The 20,484-nt window shown below is 52.0% G+C and overlaps 1 protein-coding gene across 2 annotated transcripts in view; it reads right to left on the bottom strand.

Annotated features, from left to right (window-relative positions):
- Nucleotides 1–2,120: 2,120 nt before the first annotated feature.
- Nucleotides 2,121–20,484, bottom strand: part of Cacna1b (calcium voltage-gated channel subunit alpha1 B) — a 185,102-nt gene continuing 166,738 nt past the window's right edge. Inside the window, exons 39-46 of one of the 2 annotated variants that reach the window (XM_058585864.1) lie at nt 16,728–16,835; nt 16,125–16,237; nt 15,055–15,182; nt 11,671–11,806; nt 11,461–11,577; nt 10,592–10,796; nt 10,059–10,306; nt 2,121–9,755 (exon numbers count right to left, since the gene is read on the bottom strand). In XM_058585864.1, coding sequence (XP_058441847.1) covers nt 9,225–9,755; nt 10,059–10,306; nt 10,592–10,796; nt 11,461–11,577; nt 11,671–11,806; nt 15,055–15,182; nt 16,125–16,237; nt 16,728–16,835 — 1,586 coding nt within the window. In that variant the 3' untranslated portion in view covers nt 2,121–9,224. The remainder of the gene's footprint in view (nt 9,756–10,058; nt 10,307–10,591; nt 10,797–11,460; nt 11,578–11,670; nt 11,807–15,054; nt 15,183–16,124; nt 16,238–16,727; nt 16,836–20,484) is intronic. The other variant, XM_058585863.1, reaches the window with a different exon arrangement.

Genomic DNA, 20,484 nt, shown 5'->3' on the forward strand with positions numbered 1-20,484 from the left:
CATAAATAAATGCAGAAACATTCCTTCTTCAGTTTTCCACAATTAAAATGAAATTCTCTCAAACTTGATCTGCAGTTTTGGTGTGATCACAGACAAATTTGTGGCACAGTGTTTCTGAACCTCTGAAACTAGAACAGATGAGACTGACTGCAGAAGGACCATCAAAGAACTCAATCATCTGCATCCCAACCCCTGTTGGAAAGCTAAAGCAGTGAAGAAAATATGCTGCTGTGAAGAGATAGACAGAAGATCAATGGAGGTGAGGAGAGAGCCCCAAACATAACCACCACATCCAGCAGCTGATATTTTGAAGAGACAAAGACCTTCAATTAAGAAAAGAGTGTCTGCTGCACAGATGGTGATGGAGCAATTGGAAACCATACAGGAGAAATGGACAGAAGCAAATTTCATAATTCACACAAAACTCACTCAGAATAGTCCACAGGCTTACATGTCAATTGTGCAGCTGTAAAAAATCATATAAGAAAATATGCATGACCACATATTCACATATTTCGTTATGAGTTTTTAAATACAGCTCAAAAAATCCATGAAAGAAAAACTGTTAATGTGGAATTTATTAAAATTGAATATCACCAGGTACAGTGGCACATGTCTGTCTCACCAGAGACTCAGAAGTCTGAGGCAGGAGGATTGCAAGTTTGAAGCCAGCCTGGGCAACTTAGTAGGGCCCTATTTCAAAATTTAAAAAAAAAAAATGTAAACGGGGTTGGGGATGGAGCTCAGTGGTATAGCACCCCTCAGTTCAATGCCTAGTACCAACATATTTAAAAATATGAAAATTTCTACTCTGTGAAAAATCACATTTAAGGAAGAAAAACATGAGCCATAACATGGGAAAATGTTTGGAAAATTCATATCTAAAGTAGACTAAAATCCTAACTATACTAAGAAAATCAATAATAACAATATAATTAAAAACAGGTAAAATATCTGAAGAGATAACTCATCAAAGAAGATATGCAAATGGTAAAGAAGTATAGAAAGTTGCTCGGCATCAGCTGTCAAACAAACCACACGGCTCTGATGGCACTGCCCACGTATTAAGTGGCTAAAGCCTTTTAAACACAGTATCAGCTGTGGTATATGGAACAAGAATTCATTCATTGCTGGTGGAATGCATAATAGTTTATCACTTTTTTAAAGTTTAACAGGTTTTTCCAAAGATAGATATGAACTATGATCTTAAGAATTTAGACACTGCTTTGAAAACATATGTCTTGAAAATATCTGTCGAAATACAGCATGGAATTACATACAGAAGTTCTGTTCATAATGGCTAAGTTCTCAAGGAATCAAGATGTCCTTCAACAAGTGAATGGATGTCAGACCCCACCGAGGCCCTGGGGTCTCTGAGCTCCCCAAGGCCCACCTAGCCTAGCCTTATTCTTGATGATAAACTCTGAAAGGTACAAAGGCCCCAGTCTGCCTCTTGGCTCACGAGAGCCTCCTGGGGAAGGACAGCCAGACCTGGAGGCAACTCCAGGAGCCCCCCCCCCCCCGTGCCATGCCGGCCAGGGAGGACCTGGAGGCAGCTGCTGCGATCCACTCCAATTAGCCTGGAGGACCTTATGCTGCATCCTCATTCCGCAACTCAACTGCTTACTTCATCCCCTTCTACAGGGAGCAACTGCAGCCTGAGCCTGGATTTTCTTAAATTGTTTGTTTGGTGTTACAGAGAGAACTGTGCCCTTACAAAGCCCTGATGTAGTACCATTGACAGGTCCTGGGTCAGCTATCCAGGTCTGGAACTGAGCACAGGGAGGAGGGAAGGGCTGAGCAGCAGGTTCAGGACCCGTGCTGGGGCAGAAACCTCATGCTCAGCAGGCCAACCTTCCTCTTCCTCCAGGAAGCTCTCCTGCCTCCCACACAGAGGCCAAGCAGCACCTGTGCCAGAACACTCCATCTTCCCTCCCTGTGCCAGCCTGGCATCCACACAGGACCCAGTCTCCCAGGCCTCTCAGCGCACCCCCATCCCTAGGCCCTGTGCTCACGGCAGTCTGAACCAGGGCACAGGTGCCAAGGATAAAGCTAACCCCTGACAGCATGCTGCCCGGGGCCTTCTAGCAGCTTCAGATTCTAGACACCCCCCCACTGCTCCCCACTTACACCCAAAGGACACGAGACACGATCAAGACGCCTCTGTGTAGCCAGAGAGCCTCAACTCCAATGGTATCTGTTCCCTCAGTGGGACCAGGAGCTTCCGCCAAGTGCACCACACACACCACACCCTCCATCTGTTCTCCTAGAGAGCAGGACCCCGACTCCAGAATGCCCGCTGGAAGCTACCGTGGTCCTGCAGAGAAGGGACTGGTGCCTGCAACAGAGATGACAGCCCAGGGCCAACCACAGCCCCAGCCTTCTCAGCCTCTGTCCTCAACTGCCTAGGCTCATGACACTCCTGTCCACTGCCTCAGGAAAGTGGGGGACATCGTCGGGAGTCAAGTGCCCAGTTTTGAGCTACAGATTATACTTTTGTAAGAGTCTTGAAAATGGGGTGTCCTCTCAAGAGGGAAGGGCTTCTGCATGACGTGTTGGAGACAGGCCAAAGGGTTGTCCCTGCCCACAGGTGGAGGGAGCTGGGGAGCTTCGGAGGATGCTGAACCACATCTGCTGTCACCACACTGACAAGGTAGGGAAAGGGGACAGCTCCTGAAGGGCTCAGGGGAGTGTCACGTGTGCTGCTGTTCCACACTGACCCCCTTGTTTGTGTGTCTGTTGGGTGGCCTCCTGTTTCGTCTGCAAACAAATCCAGAGCCCAGCCATGGACCCCATTACCCCGTCTCTGAAGGCAGAAGAGTGAGGGCCCAGAGAACCCACATTCTCAGCTCAGGTCCCCACAAGAATCAACCCCTGGAAAATCCATTCCTGGCTCTGGAGAGAAGTCTAGGGTTTGAGACAAATGTGGATCAGGAGGGGGACGCCCTGGTCTCCTGCGAAGTGATGCTCCCTCTGTCTGCTTCCAGGTTCCTCCCTTGGCTTCTCCTGGCTCCTCTCCTGGCTTCCTCCACTCCGCAGCCTCAGAGGTGCAAGCCAGACAGGCGTGTGTGTGTGTGTGTGTGTGTGTGTGTGATGCACACACAGGTGCATGGTATGTCATGGCATGTGTAACAGTTGGGGGGAGTTGTGAGGGTATGTGTATGCATGTGTGCTTGCACATGCGTGTCCACACATTCATGTGTGCGTGTGTGGATCAGAGCCCACCACATGACAACTGGTGCCAGTAAGGGAAGGAATGCACCCCTTCCTCCCAGGGAATCCTAGCTTCTAACACTCCTTCTATAGAAAGAGAGAAAAAATACACCTTCTCTTAAAAAGATTATGAGAAGAAATGGAGCGATCCTGTATTTCTTAAAGCACACACACACAGTTGAGATCCAGCCCAACTCAGGGAGGACAGCGGGGCCATCCCTGCAGCCTGGACAGGGGCCTTCCTTCCTCCCGTTGCAGCCCTTCCTGTGCTGCCGGAGGGGGCTGGAATCAGCGCCAACCCGCCCCCCAGCAGAGCCAGGACTGAAATGTGCTGAAGTTTTCCTCAGAAGACAAGTTGAGCAGCGGAGGGTGTGGAGAAGGAGGTGATGTTTGGCACTCAGGACTTTGCTGCCCATGGAGGAAGAAAGAGCTCAGCTTCCCGTCTCGGACCTGATGCTCATCCCTGAGGTGACAGCAAGGCGCTCAGACTGAAATGTCCCAGGGCACAGCACGGAAGGGCCAAGACTCAGAAGGGAGCTGGGGTGCTTAAAATCAAGTTGGTTCCATGGACCTGACTCTGCTCTTCCCACCACCCTGACCTTGCCTGAGCCCAGCTGCCCTGGGTCTTCCAGCTCTGCCCTCCAGTGCCAAGCCCACTCCCCTTGGCACCTCCCTGTCCTCAGGGTCAGTGTCTTCCCACCATTCCTCTCACTCAGTGTTGGAATGACTAACGAGGTAGACTGGGAGGAGGACCACATCTGAGTGCAGGGACAGCCAGCGTGTTTGTTTCCCAGGGCAGCCACAAAGCCCTGAAATATGTGTCACTTCAAACAGACGCACACTGTCTCACAACTCGGAGGCCAGAATTCTAAAATCAAGGTGTTGGCAGGGTTGATCTCCCTCTGAAAACTGCGGGAAGGGTCCCTCCTTCCTCTTCCAGCTTCTGGTGTTTGCTGGCAACCTGTGCTACCCCTTGTCTCGCAGTGTTAGAAAAAGTACCCAGCGATGTTTTTTAAAGCAGGGGAGCAGCTGTTTTCAGGATTCTCACATAGATATAGAGACCTTTGCAATGGGGCCTGTGGAAATGACCAATCAGAAACGTGAGAGAGCCTCTGACCAAACTGACCCCATAGTATTCTTGTTGGAATGAGGGTGAGCAGCCATCACCAGGGACAGTCAAGACAAGAGACCCAACCAGAAAGGGAGGAAGACAAGGTACTGAGGAGGAGCTTGTGCTGTGCTCTGGAGCACTGGATTGTACAAGGAAGGGCGGACGCGCACGGATGGGCCCAGGAGAGTGTTTGGAACCTGATAGAAGTTTGACAGGCAGAGAATCTCTGTCCGTTTCCTGTCTTGTTCAAGAGAAGATATTCTTTTCTTTGAAAATGTTAAGTCCATTTTCTCAATTGGTTATTTTCTATTTATTAGGGATAAACTGAACTGTGTCGGGACTTGGTCACAGAGGGTATTTGTTAGGTGGTGCTGGCAGTCACCATTTAATGAGGAGAAATTTCTACAAAAATAAAGAAAAGCAGACCATTACTGTGGCGGCAGGCCAGTGTCAAGTCCCGAGGGCAGCCAGCTGCATCTCCTTCCTGCTGGGCTCGAAGTCGGCAGTAGCAGCCCAGCAAACGCCCTGGGTGGCAGCTGGAATGTCATTGGCCATGGCTCTGAGTGTCTTGGCTCACCATCTGAGGGACCCCACAGCAGCAGGTGTCTTCTATGATCTAGAACGGGCGCAAAGCTCTGCTCCGCATGTCGGCCAGAGCAGGAGCCTGTGGGGAGGGCAGTGTCATTTCTGTGCAACACTACCTCCACGCGGAGCTTCACTGTCAGACTCTTCTAAGCCGTGGCCACATTTAACTCTTCTACTTAACAGAACAAGCTGAATAAGTATGGAAATGTCTTTACTAATTTTTCCTATGAGAATAAAGGGAATTGGCTGGATTGGATGGGTGAGACTGGAACATCCCAGAATGCATGATGCTATGGAGAAAAATTGCTGAAGAGAAAATGTGTGAAACCACCTGGAACTGCATTCCTTCTTTGTAAACAACCACTAGAGATCACTTAAAGGCACAGGGGCCCAATGAGAAGTGCAGAACTCTGAGCACATGACAACTGGGCCCAAACCCTGGCACTAAGAGTTTTCACCAAGTGAACCTACCAGGCTCAAGTAGCTTAGGGTGACCCCAGCAACACTTCCACCTCCACCACCTCCATTAAAACATTTGCCTCAGGAAAGCTCAACACTGCCAGGAAAACCTACCATGTTCTAACCCACACCAGATGACAGGCCCTGACCTCCCCTTCTTGAAGTATTTACTAAAAAGGGCTTGCAACTGAAAATATGTTTCTCTTGCAACTCAGAAGGGCCTCTGAGAACAATTCCTTTGGAGTGTGATTGAGAAGGGGATGGGGTATCTCCTCATGCTTGTAGAAGCTAGAATCCTTACTCAGACAACTGTCAGCAACAGCTGGCCTAACTGCATATGCACTGAGATAGGTGGGCTCTGAGGGAGAAGGAGAGGCTCTAGTAGATGGAGACCTTTGGTAAGATGAACAAAACTTTCAGTGCATGCTTGCAACAAATTGATGAGAACACGAACATATTAATGTACAAGTCTCCAGGTTCAAAGAATTGCACAACATGCCCCCAGATGACTTACGGCTGGACTGTTTCGACAGAGGAGGAACATCCTGAACTCAATGCAGGATGACTGTTGAGAGACTGAATCCTGAAGAAGCCTAAGGACCTGCACTTTTCTCCCCTGGAAAGTCACACACACAGGGAGCTCACCTTTGGCGTGCCTCAGTCTCCTCCCTGAGGGGCGGGCAATACACTCTGCCGTGGGGTACGTACACCTTTGCTGCCCTTAAGACCTTTGCTGTGTCTCACCTGTCCTCACAGGAGTGCCTCCTCGATCCCTTTGGTGACACACTGACCCTCTGCCTCTCTACCTTGTTGACTCTCTTGAACTCAAACACTTCTCCTCCCTACTTTCCCCTTCAAAATGTCAAACCACCTCTACACAAATGAGAATGGAGCTTAGCTCCTTCCACTACCTCAGTAGTTACTGGATGAAATCTGTTCCCAGCCCTTGAACTGACAAATGCCTATATTTATCTCTGCTATCACCAGAAGTGGGAAAAGAGAGAAGAAAAAGCAGTAAGAAAACCACCTGTTTCAGGAGCCTGGGTTTAAGAAATTGGATGTAAGAACCAGAGACCACTATGAGGAGAAACTGCAGCTCGGGAGCAAAGCCCCCAGGGTCTCTGGGAGTTGCAGGATGCTCTCCACCTGTGCCCGGGACAATAGGTGTCCACTCACCCATATGTGGAGATCCGAAGGGGGCCTGGAGGCCCCTGGGAAAGGCAGTCCACACACTGTGGAGGCCAGGACCTCCGCCCACCCTAACCCAGCCACACTTACATAGGCAGGTCCAGAAGTCGCACTTTCTCCTGCGCCTTCCTGGCAGGGTGCCCCGCCCATTAGGTGCATCAAGACACGTGCCCATGTACCACAGGCAGCATGGCAGGGGTTTTGTTTTTTATTTTTTTTTTTTTGCTAAGTTTTTATTTTAATCCAAGGACTTTGCTTCATACAAAATATCATTGTAGAAACAATATCAGAATCCAAAGTTTGGCTTGTAAATATTACTCAGGCAGCAAACAAGTCAATCACAGGATTCTTTTTTTTTTTTTTAAGTAGATACCAGTTATGTTCCATGGTTGGGTCTCTCTCTCTCTCTCTCTCTCTCTCTCTCTCTCTCACACTCTCTAACACTGCTGTTAAATATAAAGTTTTGCAACAAACCTTCAATTTATATCAAATATAATTAAAAATTAACAAATGAGTACATTGTATCAAAAAGTAGGAAGATATACACTTCATGCACATACTGGAATAACGTATATATGTGTATATTCTACATGCACACGTGACTTGTTCAAGGTCAGCTGCTGCTTGACAGGTTCCAGATGCAGACAGCTGGCTGATGCATTTCAAATTTGGCAACTCACTGTAAGACTTCAAGGGAAACAGACGATAGCTTGAAAAGAGACAGTACAGAAACAAACCCGAAGTCAAAAAGGCAAGCCCTGATGTCTCCCTCCCCCACCTTGCAACTGCCATGAATGCCAATGCCTAGAAGGATCCAGGCCAGCCAGCTAGGTTGTGTGGGTCTAGAAAAGAGGGCTCTTAACCCAGGACTGCCCAGAGAGACAGCTGTGGTTCTACATGGAATGTGTGCATTCGGCACCCAAGAACACGGGCTAGGGCAGGAACAGAGACAAACACCAGTATCAAAATGCGCAGCCCTCTACTTGCCACACAAGTGCAGAGTCACATGCACAGTCCAAGATTCCTGCTTAATTTTATCCTATTGGAATAAAATATTCTGCTAATTGTTAAGTTTCAGAGTGTTGTGCCTTCACATAAGGAAATTCTATAAAAAGGTTTGGTCACAATCATGCTGAAACCCTAGACCAGGCAGTGGGCCTGTGTGTTTGTTTCTATTGAATGTGTCTTTTGTTGCATAGCCCTATGGTTGTCGACACCACTCAGTGACACACCTGCACACGCCTGTCACCTGTGAGCACACACACACACACCCACAAAGCTTCTTTGAGGAGACTCATGGGGTAGAATCCAAAAGTCCCAGAGATATCCTCTGAAGTTTCAAGACACGGAGGACACGGCCACGGACTCACCCACACATGCCCAGTGGTGAGCCACTTTCTCTTTGGAGAGTGGCCATGAGGTCAGGTTTTGTTTGGGTTGGGACCCCTGCTGGGCTTGCACACCCAGCCTCAGCCCAGGAGTCACTTCTCCCCTGCCAGTCCCCTCCGGCAACTTGCTCCCTCCTGCCTGATGGCCCAACACACAGCCCTCAGTCAAGTCTCCCCCTCCCCACTGGCCCTTCAGTCTCCTCAGCCTTCGGTGAAAACTTCACACACAGAGATCACGCCCTCCTTCGCAGGCATCCGTCCCTGAGAATCAGACATAGAACAGACTGAAAGCGCCTCACTCAAGTACATGCCCTGCAGCTCCGCGGCTTCCTAGAACCTCCTCACTGCGGGAGGTTCATGGGGCAGTCACCTGTCACCAATTGTGATGTGCTGCTGTCGTCCAGGACCACCAGCTTTCTACCTGTTGGCCACTATGAGCAGTTTTCACACAATCCACCCGATGGTTCAGAGGACTCGCCCAGCGTGTGATGCCAGGAGCCAGAGGTCAGGCACTTGGTCGAGCGGTAGAGCCAGGGCGGCCGGGGAAGGACCGAGCTGGGGGAGTCCACACAGGAGCACACAACAGCGGAGACCTTCCTACAGGTTGGTTTTTAAAGTCAACATTTCCTCCCCTGCTTTTCTATGTTCCAGATCAAGTATACAGAAATGACAGTGAAGGGTGCTGCAAACAGACGCCGACAGCAAGTGCCTTCTCCAGACTTAGTCCCTGCGGGGCAGCAGTGTCCAGGGACAGATAGATAGAGTGTGACTCTACGCCATCTGCGGTTCAGTGGCAAGAGCAACAGCAGTGTGTGAGCAGGAGGCCCGCTGCCGGCCACAGCTGGGCTCCTTTCCACGCTCTCAGGCGTGCCCGGCCCGCCAGCACACATTGGGATGTGAGTGCTCCCCACGAGACTCAGGCCTCCTCAACGAGGTTCTGGGCACCTGCTCTGGATGCTGGAGGCCAAGACCTGGGATTTGGACCCATCAGGTCTGTCTCAGCTCTGCCATGCCCTGCTTAGGCTCTGACGTGTGGCATGAGACCCAGGGAGGCAGAACACGAGGGGTTAGAGAGCCATGTCCCTCTAAGAAGGGCTTTATTAGTCCATCCAGTGTAAAAGAGGAAGAAGGAGAGAGGAACGAACGGGAGCCTCCACCAAGGAGGTGCATGGCGGCCCCTCCTCCTAGGGCTGCGGCCCTGAAGCCCAGCATGGATGATAAAACTCATCAACGGGAACCCGCAGGTGCCTGCCGCATTGAGGAGCATGGTCTCCGTGCAGCTAGCACCAGTGGTCTTGGTCTGGGTGGTGGTAGCTGTGCCGCGCCCGGCTGCCAGTGCCGAGTCCCAGAGTGCAGTGGTAGCCATTGGGCACACGGCGGAGAGGGTGGGACTGAGAGGTCAGGGAAGACACATAGGAAGTCCTGGAGGAGCGGCCTGAGTTGGTGGCCACGGCCTCCTCAAAGGTGAGTGTGTCCTCAGGCAGGGTGTGGGCAGAGGCCTCGCTGTCCATGCGCTGCCCCAGGTAAGGGTCAGAGCTGATGCGAGAGCCTGGAGCCAGGGGCTGGCTCAGGGGGTCTCTCTGGAGCAAAGCATTGTGTTCAGAAAGCCCACGGCTGAGCCGGCCAGGGGAGAAGGCCGGGAGGCCACTCTGAGCCCCAGCAAAGTGGACAGGGGAGGAGTTGGCCGTCTTGTAGGTGATGCTGGGGCGGGGAGTCAGGGGTGTCTGGGGGAGCTGCCTCCGCCCACCTCGGCCTGGGGTGCTAGCACCAGATGTTGACAGCAAGGGGCTCCCGTTAATTGAACCACTACCCTACACAAAAAAAGAGAGCAGCAAACAAAAAATAAAACCAAACCAAACAGACACAGTGTGCAGCACAAGGCAGCAGGGGTCATGAGGCATGGGGAAGCAGGAGGGAGGGCAGTGGGGGATGGCCCTTTCCCACAGCACAGCAAGGCGGGAGGTAAAGAAGTGGTTGGGAGAGCAGCAAGCCCCTGGCACAACCACGCAGGGACAGCGGCTGGAGTGCAGCAGGCAGCAGGCGGCAGGCAGAGCAGGGCGGCTGGGTGGCCTGGGGAAGGAGTTGGAAGGGGCCCACACCACCCTGCCACTCACCTGTGGTGGGGGTCCCGGCTCCCCTGCTGTTGGGGTCGTGGGGTGGCTGCTGAGGGAGGGCTTGGGCTGAGGGTGCTCACGGCCTCCAAAGCGGTCACAGGAGTAGAAGCGCTGCTTCTCTGAGGAAGAGGACGAGGGCTGCCTCCTCTCCTGGGACCGGCCTCGCTCCTGCTTGCGTTCCCGTTCCCGCCGGCAGCCTGTGGGCCCCTCTCCTGGGGGCAGGCTGGGCCCTGCCGTGCTGTTTGGTGCTGGCCAGGAAGAGGAGAAGTCAGCTCAGTTGGGCCCAGCGTAGGCAGGAAGACCTTTCCAGACCCAGTCCTCACAGGGAGCAGGACACACCTCAGCGGTGCTGGGGAAGGGAAGCCAGTGGCATGTGGTCCCGACTAGTCCCCAGACCTAGAACTCACTCCTTTTGCTCTAGCCCATTTTGGGGCCATGAGAAACACCAAGGAAGAGGATTCCCGTGGGCTGTTGGGATCCCCCAAATCAAGCCACAGCCCCATAACAGGCACCCCAGGCCCCTCCACACGCACCGCCATCTGTGTCGGCATGCTGGCTGGACCCCTTCTCCAGGGACCTCTGCTTTTTGTCCCTACGGCGGTGGCAGCGATGGTGGTGGTGATGTGGTGCCTGGCTGGGGGGAGGGCGGTCCAGGGTGGTGTTGCAGAGGTGGCCCCCGTGTGGGCGCTGGGCCAACGTGGAGATGGAGCGCTTCATGGGGCTGGCATCAGGGGCCGGCTGTGGGCAAGGAAAAAGGACAAGGAGGTGCATGGCCTGGGCCTGGGGAAGCACAGGGCTGCAGGTAAGGCCGGCTCGGGGGCAGAAGAGCAGCCCAGGTCCAGTCAGAAGGAACCTGCTGGGAGTCACAGATGCCTGGCCCTGTGTGCAGCCAGGAGTGGGGCCATTGGCCTAGGTGGAGAATCCCAAGCGGAGCCCATAGCTGCCTAGGGATCACTTTCCTCAGTCTGTCAGAGAGACTGGTCCCTGAAGCTGCCCCCAAGGCTGCACTATGGAAAGCGGCTCTCCCTGTGGGGCTGGGGCACAGCCAACCCCTATCAAGGATGAGGAAGCTGCTCTACACTTGGCCACCATGGGGGCTTCAGGGCCAGAAGAGGCAAGAACAGCAAGAAGAAAGAAAGGATAGTGAGGGTCAGGGTGAGCACCGCTTACGGCTAGGTTAGGCCATGAGTAAGGACATGCAAAGAGCAGAAGAGACAATGTCCAGAACCAGGAGCACAGGAAGGAGGTGTGGGCAGCAAGGAGCAGACATGCAGCCAGGCAGCCCTGAATGTCAGGGTGGAGGCTCAGGCCCCTGCAGTCCCTCCAAGCAGACCCCTCTGTGTCTCACGGGGTAAGGCCCTCACTCACCCTCACCCTGGACAGACCCCTCCAGACTACTCACCTGTGTTTCTGCTGCCAGGCGGGGCATGGAGGCAGCCCGGCCCTGGCTCTCCAGCCCAGGTTGGGGCTCCCCATCAGGACCCCTCAGTGCCATGTTCTGCATCTGTACATCCGCAGCCTGCGGGGACAGCAGCCTCCTAGTCACACCCCACAAGGCACGGTCTACCCACCCCCACCCCATCTCATGTAACCCCCTCCAGGGAGGGCTCACCAGTGTTCCTGGCTGCCCCACAGGGAGCTCTGCTGAGTGGCCACGTTCCAGGGGTGCCCTAGCCTCATAAAGTGCATCCTGGGTCCTCTGAGTGCCCCAGGACACGGACTCCTTGATGCCACTCTCTTGAGTTTGTCTGCAGAAGAGAAGAGGGATGCTCTGCAGGGTTAGAACACAGGCTGCAAAATGCCTACTGAGGAATCCTCACTGGCTATCCTCAGCAAGGCCAGGGGTTCGGCACCTCTCCATGGTTGAAATGAGCCCTCCCCGTCATAGGAGTCCCAGCATGGCTGTGCAGGCTGGAACCAAGTGCAGGCCCCTCGCAGAGCTCAGGCCCATGAGAGTCAGAGCTGGGGGGGTGGGGGACTCCAAGGGCAGAGAAGCCTCAGAGTGCTCATTCTGAGGGAAACCTGTACCTGTCACCTCCTGATCCAGGGACAATCAGCAAGTTCCTCAACCCCACAAGGGCTCATCTGTGAAATGGGTGCAGGGCTTGTCCCTCCTGACAAACGGCAGATGCTGGCCCCAGTGCTAGTCCTGGGCTTCCTTTCTCAGGGGTCCCCTGCTGGCAGCTCCTGACTCCCTGAACCCCAGCCTGAGGGCCTTCCCAGCTTTCTGCTGTCTGCTCAGGCATCTACCCACATAGGCCTGCTTGCTCCCGACCTACCCTCACTATGCACTGGGTCTGCTGGGAGAGCTCCCTTGCACTGTGATCCTGTCACAGACTGCAGCACGGCCCACACTGAGCTCAATGTAGAGCGCCAGCCTTGCTGACCACAGTGGCAGTACTGGCAGCAGGCCAGACCTGCCCCTGCAGGGTTTCTGGGAGGAATGGCCTCCATCTTCCAAGGGTGTTGCAGGCACCCTCCACACTGGGTGTGTAGGCAGCCCCTGAAGACTGGCACTGGGAGGACAGCAGGGCTGGACCTGGATCTGACAAACCTAGTGAGCTCAGGTGCTTTTTTTACCCTCTAAGAGCCACATCTGCCACCTGCAGGGTACCTGATTCTGAACACCTGGCCCAGAGTAACCCAAGAGACACCTCACACCCCCACACACCCAGGCACATACCTACACTCGTCCAGGCACAGGCTCCCCAACACTCACCAGGCACACCCCACACACACAACGCCCAGGCACGGGCTCCCCAACACTCACCAGGCACACACCTACGCATGCCCAGGCACAGGCTCCCCAACACTCAGCAAGCACACCCCCGCCACACACACGCCCAGGCACAGGCTTCCCAACACTCAGCAGCTACCCCCCGCCACCCACCTACACATACCCCCCCACACACACCCAGGCACAGGCTCCCCAAAACTCACCAGACAACCACACACACACACACTCACCCAGGCACAAACCCTCACCCCCCACATGCCCAGGCACACATGCCCCCACACACACACACCCAGGCACATACCCTCCCTGCCCCCACACACCCAGGCACACATGCCCCCCACCCCACATGTCCAGGCACACACACTCTCCAACACACACCTGGCACACACCTGGCAGGATCTTGCTGTGGAAATGTACAGGACAACATTCCTCTAGTGAGCAAACTCCAGGAAGGTGACCGGCACCCTTTTTCCACACTTGGAACATTCTGCAGTTTCCCCAGGAACTAGTAAGATGAATGATACATGTGCAGTGCCTAGCTGCCGTGGCAGTGCCCTGCATGAGGAGGCTCTGTGCTAGAGTCTTATCAGTCTCCATCTTGTCTCAGGCACTCACCTCCTGGGAATAAGGGAACTCTCCCATTAGACAACCACAATGTTTCATCAAGCTATGCTCAGCCTGAACCTGTCCACGAAACAGTGACTTTAAACAATGGATTTTCCTGAGAGCTACACAAAGCTCCTCACATTGCACATTTCAACTCTAGTATGTAACTGAGGAATAAGGTGCATATTGTTGCTGACTCTGTAACCTGCCTAATGACACAATGAACACTAATGCACTACTGATGCCAGTGACCTAATGTGACCTGCTAATAAAAATAAGGCTGGCAACTTGGACAAGGAGCTTGCTGCCTTTCTGCCATCCTGCCACTTTGTCTCTGCACCTGGATTCTGTCTCCTTTTGATCTTATACACACCCTCCCCTCCATACACCCAGACACACACACCCTCTAACACACACTACCAGGCACACATGCTAACACATACTCATGTACACACATGCACACATCTGTACACACACTCTCCATAGACACACATGCACGCACATGCATACCCTTGGCACATGTACACACTGTCACATACGTTCTCACACACTCGAGTTCATTCACTCTTACACACTCATACATCTGTAACACATACTCTTACACACAAATATACAAAGAATCATCTGTTTAATTCTAAATGCAAACCTGGAGCCCCCAACCCACTTGCAGCAAGGAGAGCATAGAATGGGTGCTGTAGGGCTGGGCCAGGCCAGGACGGCTCTTCCTCATAGCACCTGAACTCTGCATCCTCCTCTGCACTGCCCACAACTGGACACAGGCCTGCTGTACAGTGCTTGGGTGACTAGGTTGCATTCCACTGGGCAGGAGCACAGGTTCTAGCAGGGTCTGCATCCTGGGTGCCTGCCACTCACTGGGCCAGTGCAAGGCAGCTGGGCCCACTGGTGATGACAGGTGACAGACCACACACACCTCACAAACCAAAGCCTGCTGTCCAGGAAGCCTGCAAGAGCCCTGCCCCGTGGAGACTGCCTCACCCCTCAGGGAGAGCTGATGGCACATGGGCTTGGGTGGTTTGGCACTAAGTGATATGGCAAAAGTTAAGTGATAGAAAAGACATGACCCATCTGTGTATGAAATACAATAGCCTCAGAAATCAATTCCAAAATGGGGATCTAGGACAACATGTGGAGGAGCCAGGAGGAGAGAACACTGACAGGCAGACAGGAAGGGTGGGCTTGAGGTGGGGCAACAGCTTCTGATGGTCTGCAGGCACCAGAGCAGAAGCTGGAGGAGAGAGAGGAGCACCTGTCGCCAAGCTGTCCTAGCTGGCAGCTCTATGCTGCTACCTGAAATCGCAGGAGTCACCTGCAAGTCCAGCCTCAAACTTGGCGAGTGGAGAACCACTCATGGTGACGATTATCCCAGGCTTCCCTGCAGCACACCAGAGGGCATCTGATCTGGCTGCACCCACAGTAGAGTGGGCAGGTGTCCAGGGCCAGTCCCTGAAGCCAGGATGGGATCCAGGAGCTCCCATCCTTGGGAGCCATCAAGGTTCCCAATGAGCCCCTCAGGGAGCAAACCTGAGGCCAGCAGGAAGTGAGAGCCAGGCAGGGTGAAAAAATGGAATTTTGCTTCCTCTCCCACTGGCTCTGGGCCCCCTGCAGCCCACCCCGCCTGCACATGGCACTCACATGGCCCCACCATTGCTGAGGGACGTAGAGCTCTTCTGCCGAAGGAAAACCCGAGCTCCTCGGAGTACGGCTGGCTGCGTCTGCTCCAGGGTGGCCTTCAGAGGGTGGAACAGGGACACGGGGCCCATCTGTGAAGGGCACAGGAAGAGGGACTGCTCTAGGGGCCAGCCTGGTGGACCTTGACATGCCCTCAGCATGGAGGTTGCACGTGGCATGTGATGGAGCCAGTTCCCACCCAAGCCCAGCTCAGAGCTCCCTGTCCTACAGTGAGGGGCCCCTTGCTTTCCCTGTTCCACCTCAGAAAAAGAACGTGTGATCAGAGCAGTGGGTGGGGAACCCTCACACCTCCTACAGGTCTGCCCCGTGAGTGGCTTTGGCAGAGCTCACCACTTCTGAGAGTCAGGGTCCCTCCTACAAGTCAGGGTCCAGACGGCTACAGACAGTAGAGCAGCTTCATGTCCCCTCAACTGCAGGACTGCTGCCTGGAGCTCTGGACCGTGTGTGCATGCCATGCCCAGGAAGGGGTGCAGTGTGAGCACCAGGTGTCCCATCCACGGTCTGGTGAGTACCCTAGGAAGCTGTGCAACTACAGAACTTTCCAGACAGAGCCTCATGTGCCCACTAAAGACACAGCTGTGACAGCACCAGAAAGATGGACCCAAAACCTTCCTGGTCAGAGCCATGTGCAGCACCAGCAGTGGCCCTGCCTACATGCAGCAGTGGCCCTGCCTACATGCAAGAACAACAGGTTCTCCTCCCACCCACCTGCTAAAAAAAACCCTCCTCAGACACTTGGCATCTTTCTTCCATTGCCTATCACAGAAGAGGGATGTCACCCAGAGCCTCTATCCTCAGCCCTCTTTCTTCTGCCCCTTAAGAGCAGCTCTGCAGCTCAGGAGCTCCATGATACCACCAGGCAACAGTCCATGGAGAGCAGGAAACTGGGGTAGAGCCTCCTCCCACTGCTGCACTTTCTCTAAGCAGGGTGCAAATCTCCCCACTGCCCAGTTCCCAAGAGGCCAGGGCTTGTAGGCATGAGTGCTGCTTCTTGGAATCCTGAAGCCAGGTACCTGGGATAGGCCTCCTGGAGCTTGGTGAATCTGATCTCTTGTGGTTTTGTTCTGTTTGTAGAAGTCGAATATCATCAGCGCTGCATAGACTTTCCCCACCGTCATCTCATCAGCTAGAGAGAAGAGCAGGCAAGGGAGGACTCAGAGGTGGAGGTTTGCAGGAAAAAGAGCACAGAAAACATGGGCAGAGTGAGGTAGTGAGGCAGGCCCTCTCCTTCACCTCCCACCCCTATGGGGACTTTGGGACATGCCCTCAGGTTGAGGGACTCTCAGGCCATAGCTGCTCAGCTTCTTGAACCCTCCAGATGCTGCAGTTGTCCCACCTGGTGTGGGGCTGATGTGCCCCCATCTTGGCCACACAAGGGCCCTCCAAGATAAATTAATTAGGATCCATTCTGCCTTTCCCTGGATGTCTTACAATCCATTCTCACACTAGGAGGACTCCAGACTACCTCCCACAGTCCCTGAGCCATCCAATGTCCCTGCCAGGGGGACCAGGGGAGAAGACCACCTCTGCAAGACAAGATACCCTTGCCTCTCCCTCCCTGCCTCACAGGGATGGGGCAGATGGGGGTAGAGGGCATTTCTTGCCCTCCCACTCACGCTTGTGGGGTGGCACCAGCAAGTCCAAGGTCTTCTGGGGCAGATTGGCCCAAACAGAGGAGATCTCCTTCCTCAGCTCTGCATCACACTGGTGCTGCTTTGCCCCAGCTGGGCAAGGGCGATTGGGGAGGGAAGACAAATGTTAGAAGCAATCCTGAAGCCCCCCCCACTCAGGCAGAACTAGGGCAGGCAGAGGGGAGGAAAGATTTGGGGGGAAGATGGGATGCAGAAGGTGCTAGAAGAAAAAAGGCACGGTAGGAAGAAGCACCAGTGTGGAGGCTGGCCAGAGCTATCTGAAAAGCACCCAGCCAGCAGGAATATGTGGGCACATTTGTGCAATGTGCTGCCTGTCTGTGTAGTGTGCTGCCTCTCTGTGTAGTGTGCTGTCTGTGTAGTGTGCTGCCTGTATGCAGTGTGCTGCCTGTGTGTGCAGTGTGCTGCCTGTCTGTGTAGTGTGCTGCCTGTGTGCAGTGTACTGCCTGTCTGTGCAGTGTGCTGCCTGTGTGTGCATGTGTGCTGCCTGTGTGTAGTGTGTTGCCTGTGAGCAGTGTGCTGCCTGTGTGTGCAGTGTGCTGCCTGCCTGTGTGTGCATGTGTGCTGCCTGTGAGCAGTGTGCTGCCTGTGTGCAGTGTGCTGCCTGTGTGTGCAGTGTGCTGCCAGTGTGAGCAGTGTGCTGCCTGTCTGTGTAGTGTGCTGCCTGTCTGTGTAGTGTGCTGCCAGTGAGCAGTATGCTGCCTGTGTGCAGTGTGCTGCCAGTGAGCAGTGTGCTGCCTGTGTGAGCCGTGTGCTGCCTGTGTGCATGTGTGCTGCCTGTGTGTGCTGCTTGTGTGTGCATGTGTGCTGCCTGTGTGTGTGTTTGGGGGGGTAGCAATGGGAATTTAGAAGTGACACATAGCAGTTCAATCACTCATCCACTCATTCAACAATACTAAGCACCCATTAGATGTCAGGTACTGTTTTAGGTGTCAGGACAGAAAATCAGAAAATAAAAAAAAATTTTTTTTAAAAACTTCCTTTATGAGTTTGTACTCTGTTCTGCAGAGTAGCAGAAAGTAAAGAAATCCAGTACATTGAACAGTGAGAAGTGCCACGGACAGGAAGAGCAAAGTGGGGAGAGGAAAGAAGTCCGCAGAGGGCTAAATTTTGGACAGGATGGTCAAGAAGTTCCCAGGAGGAAGGCGTCATACATGTGAGACCCTGCAGGCAGAAAAGGACCACAAGTACCAAGGCCTTTGTGCCAGAAAGGGAGTATGGTGGGGCAGAGGAGGGAGCAGATGGGAAGCCAGCAAGATAAATAACCTGGTTTTGTTTTCTTTAACACCAGTTTTATTAAGGCCTAATTCACATCACTACAATTCATCCTTTGTAGTTCTGCCATTCTATATCTTGATGAACGCACCCACCACCCTAATCAAGATGCATAACAGCCACATGCCCCCAGCCCTCTGAGCCCCTGGCCAGTCAGTCCTCAGCCCTGCTACCAGCCCTGTGGTTGCTGATGTGTTTGTGTCTCGCAGTTCTACATCCTTCAGAACATCAGGTGAGCATCGCACATCTCACTCTGCAGGGTGTTTGAGACTCCTGATAATGCTGGCACTGCTGTTTTTTTCCTTCATTGCCAAATATTATTTCAGTGCGACAATGTGTTGGTTTGTCCACTCATCTCCAGTTGATGGACACATGAGCTGTTTACAGTTCAGGGCGATTGAGAACAAAGCCATAAACATCTGCATGCAGGCTTCCATCTCCTAATGAAAAGGCTGAGCCACCTAAGCATCGGCAAATTGTTTGGCAAAGGGCTGTACCATTTTGAATTATTACCAGGAACACATAAGAATTTCAGTTGCCTTGCTTAATACTGTCAATCAAAAGAGTATTTTAGTCATTATAATGGCATGTAGTGTTATCTCATTTTATTAATTTTTCCAATTAGATCTTTATATGTGCTTGTGTACTTTCATGTATCTTCTTTGGCAATGTGTCTATTCACATCTTCTACCATTATTCACTATGATTGTGTTCTTCTATTTCTTTCTCGTCTGGGTGTGTGTGTGCGCGTGCGTGCACATGCACACACATGCATGTGCTTGGGATTGAACCCAGGGCCCTAAACATGCTAAGCATGCACTCTACTAGTAAGCCACATCCCCAGTTCTTTTTATTTTTTGAGACAGGGCTTGCTAAGTTACCAAGGCTGGCCTTGAACTTGGGAGATTGCAGGCCTGTGCCCTTGTGCTTAACTGGTTTATTTTCTTATTATGACTTGGTAATTTTTTTTTTTGCAATTTCAGTTTTTATTATCTCTATTATATCTATTTATCATTAACATAACACCAAATTGCCTTACAGAAATATTATAAAAGCTTCCTTTCATTTTAACAGTGTTCAAAAGTCCACATTTCCCTATCTCTGTATAGTCCTCCTCAGCACCATCACTCATTTTAAACATGGGCAGTCCTTAGCAAGAAAAGTGAAGCAGGAGGCATCACGGTACCAAACCTTAAACTATACTACAGAGCCATAGTAACAAAAACTGGCATGGTATTGACACCAGAACAGACATGTAGACCAGTGGTACAGAATAGAAGACACAGAGACAAACCCGCATGTATACAGTTATCTCATACTAGACAAAGGCGCCAAAAACATTTCTTGGAGAAAAGACAGCCTCTTCACCAAATGGTGCTGGGAAAACTGGGAATCCATATGTAACAAAATGAAACTAAACTCCTGTCTCTCACCCTGCACAAAACTCAACTCAAAGTGGATCAAAGACTTAGGTACTAGAACAAAGACCCTGGGCCTAATAGAAAAAGTAGGCCCAAGTCTTCACCATGTTGACTTAGGAACTGACTTCATTAACAAGTCTCCTGAAGTGCAAGGAGTGAAATCAAGAATCAATAAATGGGATGGATCCAAACTAAAAAGCTTCTTCACAGTGAAGAGAGAGCCTATAGAATGGGAGAAAATCTTTATAACATGCCCCTCAGATAGAACATTGATCTCCAGGATATATAAAGAACTCAAAAAATTCAACACCAAAAAAACCCCCAAATAACCCAGTCAATAAATGGGCCAAGGAACTGAACAGAAACTTTACAGAAGAAATACAATCAATCAATAAATACACAAAAAAATGTTCAACATCTCTAGCAATTAGAGAAATGCAAAGCAAAATTACTCTAAGATTTTATCTCACTCCAGTCTGAATGGCAGTTATCAAAAACATAAGCAAGAATAAATGTTGGCGAGGATGTGGGGAAAAGGCACACTCATACACTGCTGGTGGGACTGCAAATTGGTGCAGCCATTATGGAAAGCAGTATGGAGATTCCTCAGAAAACTTGGAATGGAAGCACCATTTGACCCAGTTATCACACTCTTTGGTTTAAACCCAGAGGACTTAAAGATCGGCATACTACAGTGATGGAGACACATCAGTGTTTATAGCAGCTCAATTCACAATAGCTACACTATGGAACCAACCTAAATGCTTTTCAGCAGATGAATGAATAAAGTAAATGTGGTATATATACACAGTGAAATATTACTCAGTCTTAAAGAAGAATAAAATCATGGCATTTGCAGGTCAATGGATGGAGCTGGAGAATATCATGCTAAGCGAAATAAACCAATCCTCCAAAACCAAAGGCCGAATGTTTTCTCTGATATGCAGATGCTAATTCACAATAAGGGGGTGCTAGGGAAAAATAGAGGTACTTTGAATTAGGCAGAGGGGAGTGAAGGGAGGGGAGCG

Source organism: Marmota monax, unplaced genomic scaffold (assembly GCF_021218885.2).
Source record: "Marmota monax isolate L192 unplaced genomic scaffold, Marmota_monax_Labrador192_F-V1.1 WCK01_AAM20220418_F8-fsc00167, whole genome shotgun sequence".
NCBI lineage: Eukaryota > Metazoa > Chordata > Mammalia > Rodentia > Sciuridae > Marmota > Marmota monax.